The sequence below is a fragment of the Emys orbicularis genome, chromosome 17 (assembly GCF_028017835.1).
Source record: "Emys orbicularis isolate rEmyOrb1 chromosome 17, rEmyOrb1.hap1, whole genome shotgun sequence".
NCBI classification, from domain to species: domain Eukaryota; kingdom Metazoa; phylum Chordata; order Testudines; family Emydidae; genus Emys; species Emys orbicularis.
Genome location: NC_088699.1, coordinates 7,160,381 through 7,182,593, shown reverse-complemented (window position 1 = coordinate 7,182,593; position 22,213 = coordinate 7,160,381). Strand labels below are relative to the sequence as shown.

The 22,213-nt window shown below is 37.3% G+C and overlaps 1 protein-coding gene across 1 annotated transcript in view; it reads right to left on the bottom strand.

The window, feature by feature from the left end:
* The window catches only part of APPBP2 (amyloid beta precursor protein binding protein 2), a 35,289-nt gene that overhangs the window by 10,384 nt on the left and 2,692 nt on the right, over positions 1–22,213 (bottom strand). The window contains exons 2-5 of the mRNA XM_065418375.1: positions 11,595–11,683; positions 9,454–9,605; positions 8,598–8,721; positions 707–875 (exon numbers count right to left, since the gene is read on the bottom strand). Of these exons, the coding sequence (XP_065274447.1) occupies positions 707–875; positions 8,598–8,721; positions 9,454–9,605; positions 11,595–11,683 (534 nt within the window). The remainder of the gene's footprint in view (positions 1–706; positions 876–8,597; positions 8,722–9,453; positions 9,606–11,594; positions 11,684–22,213) is intronic.

Genomic DNA, 22,213 nt, shown 5'->3' with positions numbered 1-22,213 from the left:
GAGGTTCTACTGTAGTTATCTGTTTAATTACTGTGAAATATGTACCACAAGAAATTACAGGCAAATGTGCATTTGGCTATAAGATACCAGATATACACAAATACTAGAATAGCTTTTAAGAACATAAGGAAGAGAAAAAAAAACAATGTAAAATGCTCTCAAATATAAAAATATATATTTAGGGAGTTTCTTCATTATGTTTATGTATTTCTTAAAGCCAAGTCATTTTAATTATTTGGAGCAACCACTTTTTAAATAGTATAAAACAGCATGACAGTTTTCTGTATGTTACCAGTACTTCTGGGTTCTGCAGCCCATCTGTAGTTCAGGCAAGGCTTTGATAAAACAATGGGAGTTTTACTTTACCAACTAAAGTAACATTGGTCCCCTTGTGGTTCGTGTTAATTGATAAAAAGAAAGTATATTATCAGAGAATCTAATATGTATCAGTGCCCACTACCATACCAAGTACTGTTCTAACACAGTATATCGCAAATAGCAAAGGAAATACAAAAAAACCTCAGTAAACAAAATATTTTTCTGTTAATCTCTCAAACACACACACACACACACACACACACACACACCCTTGTTTGTTCAGAAGTCTTTGTCAGAAAACCATCCCAGACTACCCACAGAGTCAGTGACAGGGAATCATAACAGGGTTAATGAGAACTCCCCTAAAGAAAAAAACACCACCACTCACCTCATCATAGTGGCTCTTTGCAAAGAGCAGTGCACACAACTCCCCATAAAGTGCTGCTTTGTTTGCCTTTTGACCATGTTTTGCAAGTTTGTCCATATAAGACTGAGCTTGTTTGAATGTTTCTTCTCCCAAGTGGTATTTGCAGTTGCCATTTCGAACATGCAGCAATCTGAGGAAAATATATTAAAATGGTCTTGGAACAGTTTATACTATTTCTAAATAGCTTTCCATAATTGACTTCAATGTACAGCAGTATCAAAGATCTGTAATCTGATAGCCTAAATTATACTGGGGTTGGGCTACTGTCACCTCACAAAATTATGCTTGCTTTGAATCCAGGGCTGCCGAAGAAATATCAGATAGTGTGCTCTGTAATGCCATGTTTTCTGTTGACTCTTACAAAACAATTTTTACTGTTCGTATGTCTTAGATAGAACAAACGGTTCAGACATTTTTAAAACATTCAAACAATTGGGCTTTTTTTTGGTAACCTTAATAAAATCTATTCGGCCCTACAACTATCTCCAACATCACAGTTCTATGGTGAAGTAAAAACTATTTGCTAATTTTCTTTGCCTCTCCACGTCCAAAACCTCTCCATTCTCTTTACAAATGTATCCAATCCTTATTTTAAACAGCACTGTAACTCTTAAACATACACATGGAAGTTATTCTACAAGAGGCTTACATCACATCCCTGACACATGTGAAACCATATTAATTTGAAAGATAAATTCCCTATTTGTAAAGGCAGGGATGATAATGTTGTTTGGTCTTGATCTAAGCTCTGTGTGAAACATGCCCACAACAGCGCACTGCTGCCTTTGAGCGCATATTGTAGTAGTGATGATAATCTTCACTATACTGGAAGAAGTCTCTTCTAGCTCAGATAGACAAAAGAATAACTTATCCTTAATTGCTATGATCATAGTCGCTCTAGAAATACATTAGCTAAGTAGATAATGCTTTGTATTCCAAATATTACTAAGTGTTTCTAGGTGAGCATGTCTATGAGTTTGGAGAAGTTAGGTTAACAGTGGAAGCTACTGAAAAGTACAGAGTTACATAGGACCCTATATTTATTTGGTAGAAAAATTCTCTAAAGAGTTTAAATGTATTCACAGTAAAAATCTATCTAGTAATGTAAATTCTGAACTCATACTCTCTAAATTGTTGGGAGGTGGAAGAATTATGTAACTGTTTGTCCTGCCTGGCCAGCAATTGTTACTAACTGGTTATAGATTCAGCTAACTTCAAGTTTACAGTTTGTTCTCAATGGCTATGGGGAGTGAATAGCTAAGTGCCTGCAAGAGTTCTAAATGAGGGAAGAGAAACAGTGGTTTCCATGTTTAGCCATTTTGTATGATAGTATCCATCATCCTAAATCAACCACAGGAGTTGATAACCCCGGAGCACCCACCCATTAGGGACAGATGCAACAGGGGAGAAAAAAGGCCTGGGTGACCCATAAAAAACAGAACTGAAACACAGGTTTTTCCTTATCTGCCATTCTAGCCTTGGTACATTTCAATCTACAGGATTAACAATGGCTTCTGGAGATGGAGCTACCACCTGCAGACAACAAATGCAGCAGGGTTGACGTCTGCTCTCCTCTGTGTAAGCTAACAACAATTCCTCAAATCATCTATTTAAAATACAAACAAAAGGTTTCTGTAAGTTTAAATTGATGTTTATTCACCTTTTTATACATTCGAGATGTGTGTCTTGTGTCATATTCCAAGCCTAAAGGCAGAAATGTTTCCTTATTCAATCACAAGCTAAGAAAAGAGACAACTGTGCTTCCTCAGCTACAGATGCCTGCCTTTTAGAACATGTGATGAGTATCTCCTTTGCTCATCCTGAAAATCTGTTATTAGGAAAGGGGCAATATATTTTGACAGGTACTGAGAAAATAGAGCAAATCAGGAGGATGACCTACTATAGGAAATACAAGCAAACAATGAAGTGAAGTGGAGCAGAAAGATATAACGTACTGAAAACAGGGTCTGGTCCTTTAAAATAATGTGATCTGTCAATCAACTGCCCCGCAGCCACATAGCACACTCTTTGTATGGGTACATCTCCACTGCAGTGAGACACCCGCGGCTGGCCTATGCCGGCTGACTCAGGCTCCTGGGACGCGGGACAAGGGACTGTTTAATTGCGGTGTAGATGTTTGAGCTTTCCCAGAGCCCAGGCTCAAGCCTGAGCCCAAGCATCTGCACGGCAATTTAACTGCAGTGTAGACACATCCTATGAGGTTATGGTGGATTTTCTCATAGTCCATGCAGGGAAAAAAAGGGGAAGGATGAAGCTTTTGTCTGGATCCTCCTCCTCCTCTAAATCCAAGTTTCTGTGATCATTAGATAGAGGATTTTAAAGTTATTGCTTTAACGCCTCCTGCAACAGCAATGTAATACAGCCAAATGCACCCTATAAATGCAGGCAGCCAGCACAGCTTCTCCCTATAAACGATTCACCTTATTGAAATGCATCATGGTAAATTCTAACACTAATTCCAGACAAAGAAATGTATTTAAAATTTTCATACTACAGCCCAAGCACATGGCAGGTGTATTCCAACCATATGAATGGCTACAAAGAAAGAACAAGCCTTACAAAGAGATACCAACTTTCCAGCTAACTGCTAGATATTTACAAAATGACAACAAAGCTAAAGAATAGAAAATGTGATACAGAATAAGGAACACTGACTGTATAAAAACCTTCACATGGAACAGGGTGGCAACAAACCTAGCAGCAAAATGGAAGCTATGCAACAAGTAGATAATGAATCAAAGCATCTGAAGGAAGCACACTGCACACTACCCAACTTTTATCACCAAGTGTAACAGGAAAACCCACGTATAAGGGCTGATCTATATACACACTTGCATGAATATAACAAAAGATGGGAATTAAAAACAATTTATTTTGGATGCTAGTCTCCCTGTAGACACTTATTTCAGAATGAAAGTGACTAGAGACGATTTAGCTACAGTAAACCAAACTCAAAATGAAAGATGTAGAACTCCTAGAAATTATGCATATTAACTCTGCTTAATTTAAACAGTAACCTCCTATATTCATATAGTACCTTTCCAAGAGCTCGAGTGTTTGCATAAATTTGTGAAACTACTCATTTTTTTACATCTCCCAGCTCTCCCCATCAGAACTTCAGTGTCCGTAAGTGCTAAAATTAAACTATTTGCAGCGTCCCTCTAAAACCTGTCTCTTGATCCAATAAAAGGTATTACCTCCCTACCTTGGTCTCTTTAAGACTAAGTTACTCTGTAACGAAGGCATAGAAAAACATTTATTAAATTTAACATTTAGTTTAGGAAAATCAAAGTTCAGATAAAATAAAGTAAAACTTTCATCCTGAAGGCAGGTGAATTTAGCAAGAAAACTAGGCAGATATTCAAAATATCATCATAATGTTGTATTGCATATACAGAAATATATGTATGCATGTCCTACTATAAGCAATAATGAACTATAATCAATTATTAGAACAAGGAAGAAAATGCAACTTTGCACCACTGAATCAGCACATTAGATTAACAGTCAACAACAGACTGCTGCAGGAAGGACACTGCAGTAACACAGTCCTCAATCTGGCAATGTCACCTTATGCATCAGCAAGGCACAAAGCCAGCTAAAGGAAAAATAAAAACCTTTCTTACAAAAAAAAAAAAAAAAAAAAAAAAAAAAGGTTATCCAAAATGAGATGGGAATCTTACAGGCTAATAATTTCAGTTGATCCAGCGTTACAATGTTGTTACCACATGTACCATGCAACCTAATCAGATGTGGGTATTTGCTCAGGTAAACATAATAATTAAGGAATATGATGCACAAATAGCGAAGTCAATTAATTTTAAAAAGTTACTGGGGTTGTGTGCGCATAAGATACAGCAAGGCACGATGTTCCAAGAACTTAAAAGTTTCTGTTCTGGTATGTCATCAGGTTCTGAGAGCCACTACAGGACAAGAAAACACTTTAAATCTGGAGTCACATGATCTGCTGTGGTGAGTCAACTTCTGTTAGTGCATCTAAACCAGTGTCTGGCAACAGGCAATAACCAATAATCTGGAGGCTTCAGTCAAAGGTAATAAATCCCTTTAATATACCAGCTGGGTTTTGTAATTTGATCTAATTGTGTGCGAGTGTGTGTAAATCCCTACCAAAAGCCTGGGATTTTAGAAGATCAAGTACAGAACTAGAATAAGACGCCTTAGGACATTTGAGAGTACCTCTGAAGCTTATACTAGTGACCTTTTGAATGTCTGGCTTACTAGCCTCTTGAGAATAGTCTAAAAAAAATTATTTTGTCAAATAAAATCAAAGAAAAACAACATTACCTGTGCATGCACACACCCCTTTTTTGGAAATGTAGACACCAGTAAGTACTAGCAGATAAAAGTGAAATAGTTACTGCAATTGGAAGAGTTAGCAGGAGATTGAACCAAAGAAGAGGAAATGGGAGGTCCAGACCAACTGGCTATGCTATGTAGTTTAGCATAGAATATATATGTTCCTTTTGGTTTGTTTCCTTGCAGGTGAGAGAAGAAGAAAGCGTGTGTCATAGCAATAAATAAATAAATAAATGTTTTCTGTGTGTTGTTCATAGTAATTTACTACAGCCAGTGCCACTAGTTCTAATATATGTGGTAAGCAAACTCCACACACTACTTCAAAGTAATGCAAGACCATATTCCTTGAATATTTTTAAACATAATGCTATTTATAATATCCTGTGTAAAAAGCCCAAACTTTAAAACCAGTTCCAATTGGACTCTAGATACTTTATTTAGATTCCCTTTTTGTTCCTTACTTAGGTGCGTAGGCTTAAGTTCCTCAGTTTTATCTACATTTTTCAGCTTTAATCTTTCCCAGCAACTTCATTAGAGCTGTTGTCCCAAAGCAGGTATCGCTGGCTGTCCTAGATAAAAGGCCAGTAGTCTCTATGTTTTCTGTCACAAAAACATGTTCAGTTGCTAACTCTCTTGCTGAGTAATGAGGCAAATAGCTGGAAAAATATGGACCTGAGAGCCTTCAACCTCAGTGTAACAGAATAATCTCTCCCAGTATATGTCAGATCTTCCAAAAAAAATAAAAATAAAAAATAAAAAAATCCAACATCAGAATTACAAGTACCACCATTGTAAGATGTGTTCACAAACTAGAAATAGGAACCTGACCATCAATATGCCTGTCTCAGTGAGTAAATATATTTTATTGCCTCTTTTCCTTTCCTCCCCATACCCACATGTCTATCTCCCTAACTTGTGTAATGTTTGCACTGTTTGCTCTTTAGGGTGGTGACCACATTTGTACTTATTAACTTGCTTATGACATTTCTAGGTGCTCAAAAAATAAATAAGTAACAGTTTTTCCCAAGACACTAGTGAGGAGTTCAGAGCATCTTTCTATTTTAATGCAATTGTATTTTTACAGAGTATTCATGTTTGTGTCTTCCTTACACGTCCTCCCTGACTACCAAGGATTATTAATTTTGCAGCCACGTTTCTGTAGTTTGAAATTCTTTGCTTCTTATGTTGAGAACAAATTAAGTTTAGAAGGTTCCAGATTCTGTGTGTACCTTCTCACAGAGATTTGTTGCTAAATCTTTCCTTTTGAGACTGAACAAGCTAGTGCCCACTGTCTCCAATGAGAATTAGCTATGGATGCTGAGAAAAACAGCAAAAATTTGTTCTATATTTAAACATATTTGACTTCCTTGAAAACCTTTTGTAGGCAGAATACGGCAATTAGATTTAACAAGTTAAAACTTGGTAAAAAACAGCCTTATGATCATAGCGTTTGCAAAGAACGAAGCTACATACTCTTTTGTGAGGCTTTACACCCCTAGGATTAGTCTTTGAATTATTTCATTTGCTCAGGTTCACCAAGAACGCCCTGCCTATAGTAATTTCGCAGTGAACTGTGAGGGTCAATTGCAAAAAGCGGTGTACAAGTAATCTTATATTTAAAGTGCAGGAAAGGTGAAGTAACTAGTGTCATGTTATTAAAAACTGGCACAGATTATATTCCAAAATTTTCAGACTACCAGGAGCCACTTTTAGGAGACTGGTGTCAAATTTGCCTGCAATATACCTGGGGGATCTGAAGGCACGATTTGATTAAATTTCCATTTTTAAGAAAATAAAAAAATCCAACTTCTTTCTAATATACAGGCACAGTGGTAAGAGCAGGGAATTCTGCAGTGCAAAGCGATCAAATGGTAACACCAACTAATTTACTTAAATGTCTCATGCCTTTGAAGTTGTGTGTAATTATTCCCCCACCACCACCACACACACACACACACCCCAAAAAAGGGGGGGGGGATTTTTAGAATTATTTATTGTATATAGCATTTGTAAAAAGGGCTTCTTGGCCTGGCTATTTGATATGTCTGCAATTTGAACTGCCTGAACTATTGTGTTGTTTTATTGTTTGTGGTATGGCTGAACGTAAAGAACGGTTTCCTCTTATGCTTCTGATCAAGGGACTTCATATTGAAAGCTAAGGGCCTGACTGCACTACAAGAACCATGGTTGTTCCCATGCGACCATAATTAACCAACATGTTTAAGGACATCCATATTGTAATACACGTTTGGGTTTTTGTTGCTAACATGAAAAGAAAACATGATTCTATAATTGTGTGGGTTCTGATACAGTTCCCTAATATGGAGAGGCATTTGTTTTGCTGTCAACACAAGCAATAAAAAAAACAAAACCATGTCCTGGCATACAACTTTGCTAGTGCATAGTTATTCTTGCAGCATAGAGAGACTAATTGCATATTCTTTTGCTAGTTTAGTGTTGGCCTTTCAGGACTTCTTGAATTGAAAACTACTGAAGCGGAGTCGTACTGATGAAACCTACATAGTTTCCTGTGGGCTGTACTGTGCACAGTGTTGTGATACATTATGGTAATACAAATAAACATGACATATTATTTAATATCTTTGATAATCCTCTAGCTATCTAGAGAAAATTAGTACCTATCCGTTCATTATTTACGGTGAGAACCAGGGACCAAAGAAGCAACAGAGGGTCCTGTGGCACCTTTAAGACTAACAGAAGTATTGGGAGCATAAGCTTTCGTGGGTAAGAACCTCACTTCTTCAGATGCAAGACTTAAAGGTGCCACAGGACCCTCTGTTGCTTTTTACAGATTCAGACTAACACGGCTACCCCTCTGATACTAGGGACCAAAGAGTTAGTAGGAATAGAAACTCCCAATTCAAAGGACAGAGCCTCATGGAATTTCCAGCAGATTTTTTTCTGTTTTCTGTAGAATATAATCTTCATTAAAAAACATCCATCTCTTTAAGACCTTTCTGAATATAAACTGATACAATATTAACTCAGAAATCTAAGTCTACAATGTCAAGTATCAGAGGGGTAGCCGTGTTAGTCTGAATCTGTAAAAAGCAACAGAGGATCCTGTGGCACCTTTAAGACTAACAGAAGTATTGGAGCATAAGCTTTCGTGGGTGAATGCCCACTTCATCAGACGCAAAACTGATGAAGTGGGCATTCACCCACGAAAGCTTATGCTCCAATACTTCTGTTAGTCTTAAAGGTGCCACAGGACCCTCTGTTGCTAAGTCTACAATGCTAACTTTTCCACTACTGACCATTTATCAGAAATATCCAGGCAACATATTTATCTATCACTTTTGAAAGCCACGGTGGATATTGCCACAACGGGCAGTGGGACAGCTGGTTGCTATCAAAGAACGCAGGGATGTAATGACCAAAAAAAAAAAAAAACTTGCAGTAAGACGCCTTCAGAACTCTTCAACATAAACAAGACCTAAAATTTACAATAATTTATGCAATAGGACTCAAAGTAGTTCAAGTCCAAGCTTACCTTACGCAACATTCTACTGCACGACACCAGTGAGGCATCTCATCATGAAGGGAACATAACTGATGGCAGGAACTGAACACTTTCTCAGCGTCACTGTACCAGCCAGCATCTGATAGGAACCCTCCTGGAAATTCAAGAGCAAACAAACCTTTGGACACCATTGAATCATTGTAAAAGATTAATTTTTCTTAATTGGAACTTCTTGTGAAATTTGTACTAATCTGCCCTTTCATTGCAGATTAAGAGTAAAAGAACAGGAAGAAGTGGGTATCTGTGCCCAAATTAAGATATAGGAAGTCAGTGCTACCATAATTTGGAGACAGGATGACCTTGCAGTGACATGTTCCTACATCACTTTACAAAGAAATATCGTGAGGTTCTATAAAACTGCATTCATATTATGGAGATCCTGTTGGGTTCAAAGACTCCATTTTGAAACAGTCCTTGGTCTGAAGGGGATGAAACGCAAATGTGGAAGGTTTCATCTTCAATCAAAATATAACTTATTGGTATTATGTATATTTCTCTCCCTTAGTTTTCTGTCAAAAATATATATTAAATGAACTAGTCTTCACACTGTGTAAATATAATACCTGCCAAATTTCTAATCCCTTCTCTGTAATTAACAGGGTGTTGTTTAAAAACAACTCCACTGAATCAGAACCTGACCAGGAAAAATATATGTATATTTATATATACACAATATATTTTAGAACTGTTTCAAACTCCAAACCCATGTCCAAATGTAATCTTCTAAAGATGTTCTAAAATACTTTATTCTTTTATGCCTTTAATTCAAGTTTAATTTAAGCTAAAGCATCATAGTTAAATAGCCTTGTACTTCATCACCACTTACCTAAAACAAAACCAATCTGGATTGCTTTGTCTTTTACATCAGAGTCTGATTCTGCTATGTAGGAGCACCATCTACTGAATGAATAGGCCAGCACAGAAGCAACTTTTACTCCATGATCCATCAGAGCCTGAAAACAGTGATGAAGCAAGTGTCTGAAAGGAAAGAAAACAGTATTTATTTAATAAAAAAAAACCGTAAGTATTCCAGTCAATTGGTTCTTTAGTATTACAGACTCAAGTGTGATAGTAAGTCATAAATACTAAAAAATATCTAAAATCCCCAGAAGATAGTTCCCAGACCCATCTACCTCAAGACCAGTAGTATACAGTTGTTGCATTGTACATTACAAAGTGGATTTATACAGTTCCCGAAACAGCGCAGGGTGTCTTAAACAAAAGCCACCTACACATGCCATTAAAAACAGCAAACAAAATTTTAGAACAGATTTAAAAAAACAGGAAATGATCCATCATTCTGAATTTCAACCAAAAGCCAATTACACAGATGTGAAACATATTAGGAAGTCTGTTTCCAAAGTTCTTAATTAAAACGGTGCAGAAACCAATAGTAAAAGGAGATTATTAAGAGTCTAAGACCAGGACAATACAATAAGGATAAAGGTGATAACTTTTTTAAAAGTTAGTGCTTATTGTGGGTACAGAGGAAAATACAGCCTGAAGAGGCCAGTTACAAGTCTAACACAATGGGACTGTCTGAGAGATGGAGTTCCTCAGCTTGAGGAGTTTTTCCTATCATTTTGGCAGACAACCACATCTTGAATTACATGGGCATATAGGGACAGATCCTTCATACATCTGCTATATTCTTACTGGTCTGATTTAAGTCTTTCAGAAAGGGTGAAGCTGAGCTTGCATTTAGCCTTTTAATACAGCATATGTTCTGTGGGGTAAAGAGAACTAAGAATTGCAGCCACAGAGCTTTTTAAGGCATAACATTGGAGGGTTGCCAAAGCCACCACAGGATTCATGTCTAGCATATTTTAGTTAAGTAAAACTAACAGAAAATTCATATGGGGAACCAAATGCTACAAAGATTTTAATGGCTTTACCCATTTACCTAAAAATGAAGAGATGTGACAAACAGTGATCTGGAATTCAAAAGCCCTTCCGTGAAGTTGGAGTAGAGTTCTACTGTTCATCAGTAAAATATGAGACCAGAGGGGAGGGGCACATTCTTCAAATTTAAGACCAGGAGTGAAGGATAAGAGCTGAACACCCAGGTAAAATGCAGACATATTTAAGCTCTGAAGAATGGCATAAGTCAGTTTACTTGTAGTAATTTTATATAGTGCTAAAGACCAGCTGGTCCATAAAATTAGATTAGTTTTAAAGGTGTGTGTGTCTGTCTGTATTACACACCCACTGTATCCGTGCATTTCTTTGTTTGGCATCACATACTGCTCTTATTTTTCCACGTTTTTACCTATCCCCTCTAAATGATTGTTAGAGTAATTTAGCACATGTACCTTCCATTGAACCCTCTGCTGCCTTGTGAAGCATTGCAATATAATTTTAAAGGGACTATTAAAAAAACAAAAAAAAAGTGACAACCCTAACTGTGATCTGCCCTAGGCATCATATTCTGTTTTAGCCATCACAGTACTTAAAAACAGTGATCAGAAACGTTCTCTCTCTCCTGAATGATATAAACACAGTGACAATGGAATAGCATATTTTTTGGTGGGGGGAAGGGAGGAGGAAGATTTTATTTACTGATATTTTGGGTAATTTACAATAAGACATTACAATTACATTGCCCTGGCATGTATAGATACCCTTTGTAATGCAGAATTAACAATGTTAATTAACATATTCTACACTGACCATATATTGTTATATCAACAACATTCCCTTTTTTCCCCTGAAGTATTTAAACACAACCTTAACATAGGGTGTGTACGTCTATCTAGCGACACACTCAGCCATTTATATTCTCTTTTCGGGGGGGGGGTGAGAGAGAGAAAGCTGGATCTGTTCTGGGGGGCAAAGGGGAGAGTCTCAGAATAGAAAACTGAATTTCAACCTTTCTCCCAAGATATATCAATCGTTTCAAAATACAAGACATTAAAATGCAAGACATTAAAAATGAAATGTGATTGAGCAATAATCTAAGATAGTTACCTTTTATCTAAAGCTCGTAACACCTTTGCAAAAACTTCTAGTTCACAGAATTCACTACCCAACTGGCATAAGCGACCTTGTTGGTAAAGCTGGAGGAAGCAAAAAAATTGAAAAATTGAAAATGATGAAATTTACTAAAAATTATATTAATAGTAAAACAGAAATTTTACATTAATAGTAACATATTATTCTAAAATCTTTACTTGCCACATCACCTGTGAACTACAGCAGACTGACTAGAACAAGGGTAAATAATCACAAGGGAGAGTTCAGTTACCAACAAACAATAATGTGCTATCACTGTATTCTGTAGAAAAACAGATGTAAAGTTTCAAGGAAAGAGATAAGGTGGACAGTAAGTCACAAAAGGAGTTATCCAGCACTCTGTTCTAAAACATCCAATATACCCTATTGTCCTTACTCTTGTTCCTTTATTGAACCAATTATGACCACAAAGATATCAGTTCACTGGGCAACACAGTTGATCACACAACTGCACCATTCACGCTTACAGTGAGGGCTAGCTAGGTGGAACAGGGGGATCCACCTAGGTACCCTGAAGCATTAGAATGGTTTTCAAATCTCAAAATTCAATTATAATCCCAGCACATTGCTTTTCAAATGCCATATGAAAGATCACACATTAATGCAGTCAGCCAACAAATCAGTAAACTTTTAAAAAAATGATTACCAATTCCTTTGATTCCCAAGACGCTCCATGATGGAAAGATGTTCACATTGTCCACTTGCAAACATACCAGCACAGACTGGGATTTCATTAGATCTCAAAGGCTAAACAGAATTGGTCTGTGTTCATTCTTAACTCTAACACCATTCTATAAAATGCATGGTGGCACATGAAGGGATATTAACAATTCAGAGCATGTCCCTACTTTATCCAGTGCTGAAACTGACTATAAACCAAATGAAAGTGAGTAGCCATTCTCCCCCAGCCAATTACATTTTTGACCTGAAGTGATGTGACCGTTTTTCTTTCAAAGTCTGTAGAAAGAAGTATTTTAAAAACAATTTTAGATTGATTATTTACTCTACACTGTTTGTAGCTCAGAAATATGAGAAACTTCAAATCAGCATTATTCTTTTAACAGTTTTGTACTGTTGGGAAAAATTAGTCATTGCTTGCCAATCCTCTGATTCTTGTGGAGCATAGGCTAAGTTGGTTTGTTTACTACATTATGTACTTTTCTGTGCTCATCAACACACTTAGTTCTGAGGGGGGGAAGTTAGTTAAGAGATACTGTCAGGTTCTTTTGGTCCAAAATTTAAGTTAAGCTAAAATAGTTTTATTTTTTATATAAATTACATAACACTGAAACAGATTTGTTGGGATATATATTTTTTCCTACAGTGTTTGTACCCAGACACATAACATCAGTGTGTTCATACATGAGAAATAGAAACCTAATCAAAACAAGACTGATATAAGCTGAATGCAGAGCAGAAAGTAAACTACATAAATGGTGAAGATTAAATTTAATTTTTAAAATTAAGTTATTAGTAATACAAGAAGAGAAACTCATTTTACACCATATGTAAATAGGATCGGCACACCTTTAATGGACAGAATTTTTTTTAAGTATCTACATAGGAGCACTTAATGTTGATTCGAGAAAACAGCAGGTTTGGATATTTTAATAAATCCTCCAACAAACCTGAAAACTCTCTGACCTAATAATGTCAATTGCAACAAACACATTTTCCTTTGAGTCATCTATTTTGTTGCAAAAATATCTCAACCCTTTTAAAATGATGTAAAGTTTCATATAATGTTACCCTTTAGATACATACTGCATTTCTTCTGTACTTCAAAAGGTTAAGGTCATCAAAGAAGGGGAGTAACTCATTGCACTACTAAATGTTCCTCTTTTGTCAGAGGGAGGACGTTGTATTAGAATAAATGCATAAAAGTAAATACTTCCATTTTCCTCAGCCTAGCTGTCTAAAAGTCAATGAAGTAACAACTTTACATCAAAGAATCTGAAGTTTATTTTCTGTAATTAAAGAATCGCTCAATCACAACTGGAATTTCAAAAACAAACACTGGAGGCAGATGTCTTGCTGAATGAGGTCATTTGTGAAAAGAACTAAAAAAGTTTCCAAGCTGCATTAATATTGATTTAACAATCACAAATACTACTTTAGTGTTCAGTATTTACATTGCTCCATTAAAAAAAAAAAAATCCAAGGTTTTTTCTTCTTCTTTTTTTGGCAAGCCATTATTAAAGCAGGTTAAAAACCATTAGTCCCTTCCATGGGACTCCCACACTGCTAGCATCATAAACTCAAAACAGCTACCTCTAGCCCTGCACTCCCAAACATCAATTGTAATTAAAATCCTTTTTATAAAAATATTTCTAAAATACATGTACACAATCTTATAATGTATTTACTGTAAAATTTCACTTTTATTTTACTTGTGTTTTGATTTACAGGCTGATTAAGAGATGTGCAGTTTTTAGTCAATATGTTTATATAGATTTTTGACTGTGATTTTAAAATTATGAATACCTGTATAATTTGGCTCGGGAAAAGTTACTGATATTTGCTTTTCCATGACTAATTCCTGCAGATCTCTCTTCCTGTTTCAGTGGCATAGACTTGCACGCCTGCCACTCAAATGACAAACTTTCATTTTCCCTAGTGTAACCTGAAATTCTGACTGCTTGGCATATTTACTATCCACCCATTTTCTGCAAATACTGGCAAAAAAATTAAAGGAAGTAACCTAGATTAAGTCTACTTAATCTGTGGTGGTATGAATGCTGCATTTTCAAACACATGGTAACAGATACTTGATTTAGAAAGGAAAGGGGGACTTCAAATTATGATGAGTAGCAGGCAGTTTTTCTAGAAGATTCACTCCTTCTAATAAGCACAAACACATTCAGAAATCCTTGGAAACAGGATTTTCACTGTTATCCAAGTATCTCAAACCTGCACTATGTGACCCAAGAAAGGAAGAAATTGTTCTCTGTTGGAAACCCACACAGAGACTGAGAATTCATGGTCACAAGGCCAGCTTTTGAAACAAATGCCAAGTTCAAGGGAAATATCCCTTGTCAAGCATTGTTGTAGGTCTGAACCTCTGAGAATATTTGTTTCTTTAAAGAAATACTTTTTCCTGACACAACTTAAGCTATCTGGTGTTTAAATGTAAACTCATGTTCAACAATTAACTCAGATTTTCTGCGTTAGAAGTCATTGCAGAAATTTAAAGATATCCATTACTGCGATAGATCATTTAATAGCCATCTACAGAAAAATTACATAGGACTCGTCTAGAATGGCTTCCAACTGTATCAAAAAATAAAGGTGCTACAGCAGTGGTGGGCAACCTGTGGCCCATCAGGGTAATCGGATTGCGGGCCGCGAGACATTTTGCTGACGTTGACCTTCCGCAGGCACGGCCCCCCGCAGCTCCCAGTGGCCGGGAACGATGAACCGCAGGTCCACTGGGAGCTATGGGGGGCCGTGCCTGCGGATGGTCAACGTCAGCAAAATGTCTCGCGGCCCGCAATCAGATTACCTTGATGGGCCGCATGCGGCCTGCGGGCCATAGGTTGCACACCACTGTGCTACAGCAACATTAAGTCTTGGCACTTCATGCATGGCTTGGTATTTTTAAATGTAATAATCAAAAAAATGCAGAGAAATGGAAGACTATCATATGTTTTTCCAGAGTTCTAAGAGTGATACTACTCAATCCTAAAATGGAGAAAATCTCTTTAAAAAGACACTATCATACCAGCTGGGTGCCGCTGAATCTCATGAGGATTCCCCACCCCCACAACACACACACACGAGGATCCCTTGACAAAGGATTGTTTATAAAAAATAGTAGGGAAACTAAGAAGAAAGTTTCAGAGTAGCAGCCGTGTTAGTCTGTATCCTCAAAAATAACAGGAGTACTTGTGGCACCTTAGAGACTAACAAATTTATTAGAGCATAAGCTTTCGTGGGCTACAACCCACTTCTTCGGATGCATATAGAGTGAAAGTTTCACTCTATATGCATCCGAAGAAGTGGGTTGTAGCCCACGAAAGCTTATGCTCTAATAAATTTGTTAGTCTCTAAGGTGCCACAAGTACTCCTGTTATTTTTAAGAAGAAAGTTAACCATCACCACCCTATCAAATTATATGAAGTCATCCTGAAAAATGGAATGCTCTATATTTCTAGAAATAATTTGACATATCTTTAATATTGTCAGATATGCCAATATTCCAGTGAAGAGCACAACAGACTTGTCTATAACTAAAATAAAGGAAAGAGCTGCTAAAAAATTCACAAAGCATTTGTCTTGTTAAAATGATATACACCACAGTTTCTAACCTGCCTTCAGAGGAAAAAAACAAAAAACAAAATTGCTTGACACTATAGCATAGAATAATTCCTTTAGAAATCTATGTATTATTTTAGCTACAGTTGCTAAATTTTCAAAACACTGCACCTAACTTTAGAATGCACACTAATCTTCATTCCCATTTACAATGGCCAGGGAAATGCAACAGGGCTTGTCTACACTATAGGCACTACAGTGGCACAGCTGTCGCGCTGTAGCTATGCTGTTATAGCACCATATAGATGCTTTTTACAGAGATGGAAAGGGTTTTTCTATTGCTGTAGCTAATCCACCTTGTGAGTCGTGGTAGCTAGGCCAATCTAATTTTAAAAGTAGACCAGGCCCAACTTGGCACCTTTCTAGCTAACCACACTTAAAAATATTTCTTGGTACTAAGAAGGTAGGCTGTGATCTTGCCAAAATTCATGTTAAACAGACCATGAGTATTTGGATATGAAACCTCAGGAGGCTAAAGTAAGGTCTTCTCTACAAACAAACTTGCACATGTTTAATAAATTGGTTTAGTTAAACTACTGCAAATCCTCATGTGGGCACTTATCTTAGTTTAATAGTGGCTTTTATTGGTTTAGCTTAAGACATTCAGGGGGTTGCACTACTTAACTAAACTGGTTTAAATTCACACCTGGGGTTAAACCAGGGCAAAACTCTGTACAGACAAACCCTGCGATGTTGGCAATACAGCTGGCACTTAAAGCCAATGATCTTGCAAACTCACATACTCAATTTTAAGCACTTTAGTAGTTTCATTCACGTCAATGGGTCTACTCACATGCATACATTTTTGCAGGATCAGAGCCCAAGTCAATATTGAACAAATTCCAAGGTACAGTACTATTGTGCATTTGCTTATGACGTTGCAGTCGTTCAGTGAGACACAAACAAAACAAAAAAAAAAACCAGGATGAGTTTCTCCTTCCTCCCCACCCCAAATAAAAAAAAATTTAAATTAGTCCTAGTTCTTATTAAATATTCTGTGGTGCTTCTTGTTAGACCAAGGGTACTAGCTACTAGTCTAAAGCAACACACTTTTTTACTCAACACGCCCCTAACCTTTCAGTTGGATCTTGTAGTTCCTATCCCTCTTCCAGCCCTCCCTACCCCCACTGGTGTTAACATGGTGATGTATGCTGTTAAACATGTGCTGAATTCTACCTTACAATTGGCAAGATTAGATAATTCTCATAAAAGGCCTGCAAAGTGCTTTGAGACCCTTCAGGATGAAAGGACATACATTATAAAATTATATTCTTCTACAGAAGTTGTAACAATGTAGATTTATTACAGCATGATCACCAAGATGGATGTTCCAAGATCTGACATGTAAAACACCTTCCTAAAGAAACTGCTTTGTGTACTTTACTTTTTATCATGTCATGATAAAAAAACCCACACTATTAAATGATTTTTAAACCTATTATAGGCAACAGCTAGGATTATTACAGAGATTAGACTTTTTTTCTAGTTTATTTACTTTGTACATTTCACAGCACTTTGTATGCAGTCAGTTTCACTCTTTCCCATGAATAGTCAGTTTCCTCTATTTGTGCAACTGTTAACAAAGAAAGGAAGAGAAACATTTTCACAGGGATAGGAAAATGTGCTTTTAAAAAACTGGTAGTGACATTTGGAACAGGTGTACTACTTAAAAATTTATTTTTTCCCCTTAAATGGCTAGATTTCAAGTTTAGTGCGTCCCTTCAAAAGAATTTTCCTCTGCTCATTTCCAACACTATTAAAATATTGTTTATAAATAGGACAAAATTGAGAAGTGTAAAGTCAATGTAATCTGGAGACAAGGATAGCTAAAAACAGATACATTTTTACTTTAGGAGGAGAAAAGTTATATTGCTTTGTATTTGGCTCAGGTACGATCACCCTGTTCTGATTACCATAGTTCAAGAAGGATGTTGAAAAATTGGATGGGGTTCACAGAAGAGCCATAAGAATGACTAAAGGATTGGAAAACATGCCTTATAGCAAGCGATTCAAGGAACTCAATCTATTCAGTTTATCAAAGAGAAGATTTGGGGAAAGAGATATCTTATAAGAAAAGGTTCTTCACTCTAGCAGACAAAGGTATAACAAGATCCATCAGCTAAAAGTTGAAGCTAGCCAAATTTAGATTAGACACTCCATCACTGGACATTTTAAAATCAAGAACTGGATGTTTTTCTAAAAGATGTGCCCTAGATCAAACAGGAATTAATTAAGGGCACTCCCATGGCCTATCTATCATGCAGGAGGTCTGCCTAGATGATCACAATAGTCCCTTCTGGACTTACCATCATCTATGAATCCTTCCATGCTAGCTAGCATTGGTTGCTCTCCTGAAAAGTGCTTTTCTTGAATAAGTGGGGAGGAGAAAGGGGTGGGGAGAAAAACAGTCTTTTCCATTCCACACTTGATTTATGCCCAAAAATTACAGCATGCTAAAACCGCACAAACATAAGGTTTGATAAAATCTTTATGAAATCATACAGAATATTCACAGCAAAAATCCTATAAAAGTAACCCATCAACTTAAGGCTTTTCCCCTTCACTTAAGACAGCGCTTATTTATGGCCTTGTTTATACTACTCTGGTCAGAAACCCTCAATCTGAAAGAATAGCTGCAGTTGCTTTCACAGTTTATCTACTCTTTCCTCCCTCACTAAGTTAACTGCCCAGGTGTCATGAGCCATGGAACAAAACAAGATTTCTTTGTTACAAACATTTTCTACGAGACTGTAATTCATCAACAAGGAAAGTCATCTCAGAGAGACACACGATTTAAGCAAACTCAACCACAGGATAATATCACCGCTGCTCACAGTCATTAAATACTGTCGCAAAGCAAAGTTGACATTCTATTGCAAGCCATGTGCTGTTTCAGCAAATTTCTATTTATTCATGTTGTTTTGCTCTAGAGGAGAACTGATTAGACAGACATAATACAACAGCTTTTATTAGCTGTGTGCGTTCCTCTTCTGGATTAGCAGAACACGCAGTAAGAAAACATGGTACTTCAGCTACAGTCAAAACATGGATCATGGCAATTCTAGATTAAGCTAACTCAGAACCTACCATTCGTTTTTAAAAACACTCTGGAAGTTTTACCTCATAACTTCAATTAGACAAAGTGATTACAGTGACATTGCTTTTCCCTAAATAGCTATTCTCATAGTACAAATTAATTTTATTGTAGTGCAATTACTGAATGTTATAGTTTTAAGTACCAATGTGTTGAAGCAAATTAATACCATTCCCCCGTTGTTCCTGTGATTAACGATCTCGTCAGAAGTCCTCAAAAGAATGATATTAATAAGTCAATTTAGCTCAACTTAAAATTTTTAAAAGGGAATTTTGAAAGGCGAACCCAAGGCTATGTCTACACTACAAGTACTACAGCAGCACACAGCTGCAACTATGCCAATATGAACACTTGCTACAGGGACAGAAGGGGATCTTCCATTGCTGCAGTAAACCCATCCCCATGCTAGGCCTATGGAAGAATTCTTTCATTGACCTGGAGGTGTCAGTAACAGGATATAGGTCGGCTTAACTACATAGCTCGGGCATGTGAATTTTTCACACCCCTGAGTGTCATAGCAAGGTTGACCTAAGTTTTAGGTGTAGACTAGGCCTAAGCATTTGAGAACATTCCACGTTAACCAATATAAACCACACAGGTCAGCCTCATTAGTCTATATTGGTACAAAACTGCAGTCCAAGAGTGTAAAAAAGAAAACACTACAACTAACACAGTTTTCAAATCTTCAAATGTGCCAAAGGAGCAAGGAAGTCCAGAAATAAAGCATACATGGCCAGAAAAATCATATAGGTCATCGCTTACACAGAAAATGCCCGACTGAATCAGACCATTGGTCCAGCTTGTCCAGTATCTTGTATCTGTCAGAGCGAATACCAGATTCTTCTGACCAAGCCTGCCCCCCCATACATATTTCCTTTTGTTGAGTCCCATTATGTTATTGATTTGTGAAGAATCAGTGCTCCTGACAGTCTTCCAAAGTTTTCACTAATTTGAAGAATTGTATTATTGGCAAACTTCATCAGCTTGCTGTCTACTTCTTCCTCCACGTCACTGATATCAAACACTGGTCCCAATACTGCCCTGGAACAAACCAATATCAGCTCCATTTATCATTACTTACCACAACTACAATGCCTACTGCTCAGAATTAACACGGTCAGGTTGAAATATAGACAACTTAAAAAAAAATAGTTGAAAGTTGTTCCAAATATTTCACTTGCTGCTGTGTATCTTTGTCAATGATTTTTGTTTCACAACCATAGTTTAATCAGTTTTTCTCTCCCGTGTTGCCCCATGCAAGGCCCCACAAACAGGGGAAATGTACATAACTAATTATATAAGCGAAACAATGAAATTGGGATATGCACAAAGTGCTGGCAAGTGCACAAAGGAAACTGAAATAAGTAGAAAAATATTTTCCCTTTAATCTCAGTTACTTCTTGTAATAAAATAGTTTTAAAGCTTTTCTAACAGAAATGTAATTTTAAAAAAAATATTGATAGTGTTCCTTTAATTAGTTTTTAATCTACATTAGAACTCTGCACCTAACTCCACCAAAATTTTCCTTAATAGTAACCAGGGCCGGACACCCTGGGTGAACTTGTATTTTGGCTCCATTTCTTTGAGTTTGAGACCAGCAGCATGGGGCGCAGGGTATGAGGATCAGTTCCGGGCTGCGGAGCCCAGGTGGGCTGCACAGGGAGGAGTTTCTGAGCCCAGGGGTTCCCACGGCCATATACCCCCTGACCACCTAGCAGGAGGAGACCAGGCGTGCAGCCACCACTCATGCCCATGGGAAAGGCGGACCTAGGGACAGCTGGCAGCACTAAGTGGCACTGCCTGCACCCCATCAAGCTGGCCCCACCTGGCCAGGGTCTCCAGCCCTGGGCTCACCTGCACTCACCCTCGTTCCAGCAGCCCAGACCTGGAAGCTTGAGGTACTTGGATGGCACCCAGCTAACCCCTGGGCAGTTGCCTACATCACCCACTCACCCATAAGGCTGACCCTGATTGTCACTTATGAGGGACACTTTCAAAAACTTCTTGAAAATCCAAATAATGGATCCACAAAATTGCCTTTACCTGGTTAGACAAATGCTATTTCCCTTAAAGTCATGTTGATATGGCACTGCTAATTCGCTTACATTTAATAAGAGGGCCTTGCCATGCTTTTAAACACCTCAACATTTTATTAACAGTGCTGTAGGAGGATAAACATTCTTCATATAAAGGACTTTGCTGTCCAGGTAACTTCCCAGGATAGTCCACTTCTTATTACAAGTTGCCCACTAAACACTTAAGTCCACCACAACCAGATTCAACTCCCTGAATAGCCTAAGAGAATATATAAGTTCTGCCAGCAATTCCCTCCCTCCATTTTAAAATATGAGGGCTGTCAGTTTGAGTGTCTCCGCTAATTTCAAGTGTTGCTATGCTACAGAAAAGAGGCAGTCTTTCAGATCCTAGGCCCCAAACCATTAAACGTTATACTTCTCAATGCCCCATGAGAGGCTTTAAATAACTTCTCTATTTTGACCATTATTCCTACCTATGATTTCTTATTTCAAGTGAACCGGCTGGGAGACCTGGAGCTTTAAGGAATAGCAGAACTATTTTGAAGTTTTGAGGCTATAAATGGTGTAGTTAGTGATGGTTTTGCAAGTGGTTATATTGGCCATTGTATGTAAAATACATTTACAGCTTTGAAGGGTCACAGTTAGTTAATATTAATAATCTTGATGAAGGCGGAATGTGACCACAGTTAGTTACCACACTTATTTTTGCAGAATGTGCAGTGAAGTTTTTCATAAACACAAATCGTTACAAACTTAGTGGGATTTTGGGGAACCCCTGCATATTAATCCAACTCCTATTTGCAATCACAAATGTGAGATAAAAAAGGTTTTCATCCCTTTAAACATCTGCATCCAGAAAGAGGTTCTCTCTCCAAAATCTGAAAGCATGTATATGCCATTTATGCATTTATTTTCCATTACATACTAGCTGATATTGCTAATGCTCATCAATCAGACAATTACTTTTCCTCAATTATTTCCAGAGAATAGATACTAAGGAGTAAAAAGTGTTAGCAGTTCACGGAGGCCCTATCTCCACGGGACCAACAATTATGTAAATACAGTGAACACCCAGCCAAGGTTTTCTAAGGGCTTGCCTACATGATGGCAGAGGCATCTTTAGTTCTTTA